Source organism: Anarrhichthys ocellatus, unplaced genomic scaffold, assembly GCF_004355925.1.
Source record: "Anarrhichthys ocellatus isolate YVR2014 unplaced genomic scaffold, GSC_Weel_1.0 scaffold19, whole genome shotgun sequence".
NCBI lineage: Eukaryota > Metazoa > Chordata > Actinopteri > Perciformes > Anarhichadidae > Anarrhichthys > Anarrhichthys ocellatus.
The window spans coordinates 4,480,385-4,484,567 of NW_022280049.1; the positions used below are offsets into that span (position 1 = coordinate 4,480,385).

Genomic DNA, 4,183 nt, shown 5'->3' on the forward strand with positions numbered 1-4,183 from the left:
CCCAATCTTAGGGTAGTCCTTTCTTTGGAAGCTTCTTCAGGTAACATGCGTATGTGATTTCCCAAAAAAAAGACAAGAAGCAATCAGGACAGACAGGCCCAAAGGCCTCACTGTCACTTCTCTCTCACTGCGACGCTGTGATATTGTTTCAGGCGAGCTTTTTTCTGATGTTAAGAAAATTGAGAAGGAAGTCTTTTTGTCATGATTTCATTCTTTTTTACTTTTCATATTCAAGCAAAAATGCTAAATCACAAATGATTGGAGCTCAAATATGACAATTTGCTGCTGTTCTTTGTCACCTGTGATAGTGAACTGAAATGTTGGGGGTTTTGGAGTGCAAAACTGCAAAACAATCGGTAGATGTCCCCTTTGATTTATAATCAACCATTTTCATTTCTTTCTAACATTTTATGGACAAATGAACTGAGATCACGATCTGCAGATTAATTGATAAAGAAAACAGTAGTTGGGTGCAGCTCTTACTGTGATCATTATGTTTTAGATAGTATTGATCTTGTTAACCCATAGTAAATAATAACATCATGTAATGAAACTTTGCTGTTTTTGATCTTTTACGTAATCCTGACAAAATGTTCTTGAAACGTTCTGATATTTATACACTTGATCCATCCTTTGACATTTAAATTCCCCACTGGATGACGTGTACCTGGTTCAACCTTTGGCCCTGTATTTGAATGGTATCAGTAGTTATTTGATTATCCTTCCATATGTAGTTTCTTTTGACATCTCTAGATGTGAAGCTGTTGTTTACAGTTTGAAAGATGTGAAACATTAACATAGAACTTTATTCACGCCTCGGCAAATTGTTGTGCAAAGTAGGAAAGAGTGCAAATATAAGTAGTAGTAGTGCAGAACTCCGGATGGGTTTTTCTTTACAATTGTTGCTTCTCATTGACCTTAATTTGTTCTGATGAGGTGCTGCTGGCTCTCTGTGATTGGTGGGTTTTTCATGAGCTATGTTTACATAATTATACCAGGACTTTACCTGAAGAAGGTCTGGGGACCAAGATGTTGTGATGTCATGAGTTTTACTGCTGTATATATACAGAGCTGAAACGGAGAGTTTTGACGCTGGAGAATCAGTAGATTGTTTGCTGCAATACTAAATACAAGCAATCAGAAAAAGCATGTTGCATTTCCCACTGCACAAAAACAAAAAAACTCAACCTTACCCAACCCCTTTTGAACAGTGATCAGTGAACAAGTCAAAACACACACACACACACACGCACACACACACACACACACACACACACACACACACACACACACACACAGAGACACCCTGCAGACAGCTCTGCACTCTCCCAACTGATTTTCAAAGGCTCTGCATCCATTCTCTGTTTGCTCTGCGCTCGCTCCCTGACTGCTCTTTCATCATCCGCCCGTCATCTGAAAAGCATCTTAAATGATTATGTTTTAGCTTCTCCCCTTCTTTTTCTTTTTTTTTTTGAATACTTAATCTCGCCTTCATGTTCACGCTCCATTTGGCTTGACGGGCACAAAGGTGAATCATGAAAGCCTTTTTTTGTTCCAGATTTGTGTCATTTTCATTGCGTAAGCTCCGCCGCTCTGCGCTTGTCGGGGGACCCAATATGTAACGCAACATGATTTCTGCTGTTGGAGCTGGCTTCTCTTGAGGTGGAGAGAGAGAGAGACAGAGAGAGAGAGAGAGAGAGAGAGAGAGAGAGAGAGAGGGAGGGAGGAAAGACAGGGATTTGACTCAGGGGATTTTGCTCTCAAATCATCCAGTTTTTTTTGTTGTTTGTTATTTTGAAAGTGCAATTAGAGCAATGGCTAAGTGTTCTCCTCCGCCTATTAATTCCCAACAATCAATGTGCGTGGTTCCACGAAACATATTGGCAACTTTCTTGAAGTGAGATTAATTTGGCAGGCAGGAAGCTGAGTGGGCCTTTGTGGAACTGGTTATCTTTCCTCAGCACATTGGTCTAAGCTCTCCGAGCCTGGTGGAATGACGAGTGCAGTGGGAGCATGAAGCAATGTAGGTCGTTTGGATGGTGTGAACATCGCATGTTTTTTTTTAGATTGCTTTTCTTGATTGTGTCGGAAGAAATGCGCTCTCCCAGTCAGCGCATTAACATGTAATTGATTCTCGATTGTCTCCCGTGTACCCATTTGTTGACCAGCCTAAGATCCTCTCCTTCTGTTTTCAGCTCTCTGTCCGGCCGCATTGTTGGAGGCGTCTGGTGGTTCTTCACCCTCATCATCATCTCATCCTATACTGCCAACCTGGCTGCCTTCCTGACGGTGGAGAGGATGGTGTCTCCTATAGAGAGTGCTGAGGATTTGGCCAAGCAGACGGAGATCGCCTATGGAACACTGGATGCCGGCTCCACCAAAGAATTCTTCAGCGTGAGAGACAAAGAATCGAACATTCATTCAAACAATCGATCAACGCTTTATGCAACAGTCTACAGTATGCGTGCATCATTTCCTGTTGAATCCTGTTGAGAGCTCCTCCTGTGAACAACATCTAGAATTAATTTCATGAAAATTAAACAACTTTAACACGGCATCAAACCGAATTAAAACAGCGAATAAAGTATTCACACTGACGCCGTCTCTTTCTCTCTCTTTCCATCTCGATCGTTGACAATTCCGCCCGTCAGAGGTCGAAGATCGCCGTGTTCGAGAAGATGTGGTCCTACATGAAGGCGGCCGACCCGTCCGTGTTTGTCAAGACCACGGACGAGGGCGTGATGAGAGTCAGGAAGTCCAAGGGCAAGTATGCCTACCTGTTGGAGTCCACAATGAACGAGTACATAGAGCAGAGGAAACCGTGTGATACTATGAAGGTGGGAGGAAACCTGGACTCTAAAGGTTATGGCATCGCCACGCCCAAGGGCTCCCCCCTCAGGTAAACTCCTGCCACTGCGGCGTAGCTGGATAAAAGCCTCCAAGCGCTTTTATTGGAGCTTGTGCATGAGCGTCATCTCTGCCACCTTTTCATTTGTCCATCGAGCTCAGTTCTTTCAGCGTGAATCATTTATTTATGCCTTTTTCTTTCTCATATTAATACAACATGTGTGTATTAGCATTCTGTTCTGCATACTTTCAATGCATTCTAATCAGACAGAATGCTTTGGCATCCATTTCACAGTACTTGATTTAACTATTCCTTTCTTTTGCACACTGTCACAAAGTCATTTACAACTTCATCATGCCCACGTGAACCACTACAAACACTGTGTTTCGTGTTATACATATACATACATATATAAATATATATGTATGTGTATGTGTATGTATGCAGCTAGCTGACTTGTGAGCACTAGCAGAAGTGTAAAGTAGTCCTCTTTAAGCAACACTTGTTTTTTTTCCCTGCTGCTCTCTGATTACAATCTGAACCTTCTTCATGAGCATTTGTGGTGGCTGGTTTCGCGTCTGCTTTGAAACTTAAGCATCCTCTCAAACGCACAGAAACGCTCATAAAAAAAACGCAAATGTACCTCTCACCACCCAACAGGGCCCTTGAAAGCAGGATTACAGCTTAAAGGATCACATCCCGTATGGCTACTTTGCCACTTCCGCCAAAGGCTCACACCTTGAATGTACAGTATGTGAAGTTAGCAGAGTTGAATTGATATTTGCCACGTTCAATGTGATAACCGATGTAATGAACGATAATTCATACTGGATGTGCTTTTCTGCCATCGACCAGCAGCTGTCTTTTCATATCGCATTAACATCAACTTAATCAACTTCACATTCATAATTTTTCCTCGCAACTGTGGTGAGAGGGCAGGATCTGGTGGCGTCTGAAAGCTTTTAATCCATCTCTAATAGGCCTCATTTGTTTTAATGAGAGGAGCCATATGGGGAGATTTCATTCAATCTCGCCGTGGATTCGTTCGGGGTTCCACCTTGGTTGACAGCCAAAGGTCAGAAGACGCTGACAAGAAATGTCCCGTATGTCTTAATCAGAGGCTCCATTTATGTTACAAATTACATTTCCTACGGCACGTAAGTGCTGTGTGACAAGACACCTGGCTGAAATGAATCAGCTCCCAAGTCATGTAGTCAGATTGGTCCAAGCCTGCAACATACAGTAGCAATGGGATGCAGTGTTGAACTGCTGAGGATGGCCCCATTTCCTCTCTCTCTCTCTCTCTCTCTCTCTCTCTCTCTCTCTCTCTCTCTC

General features: G+C 42.7%; 1 protein-coding gene across 1 annotated transcript in view; it reads left to right on the plus strand.

Moving 5' to 3' along the window:
• gria1a (glutamate receptor, ionotropic, AMPA 1a) overlaps positions 1–4,183 on the plus strand; it is a 76,362-nt gene that overhangs the window by 61,390 nt on the left and 10,789 nt on the right. Inside the window, 2 exon segments of the mRNA XM_031858139.1 lie at positions 2,196–2,394; positions 2,652–2,899. Coding sequence (XP_031713999.1) covers positions 2,196–2,394; positions 2,652–2,899 — 447 coding nt within the window.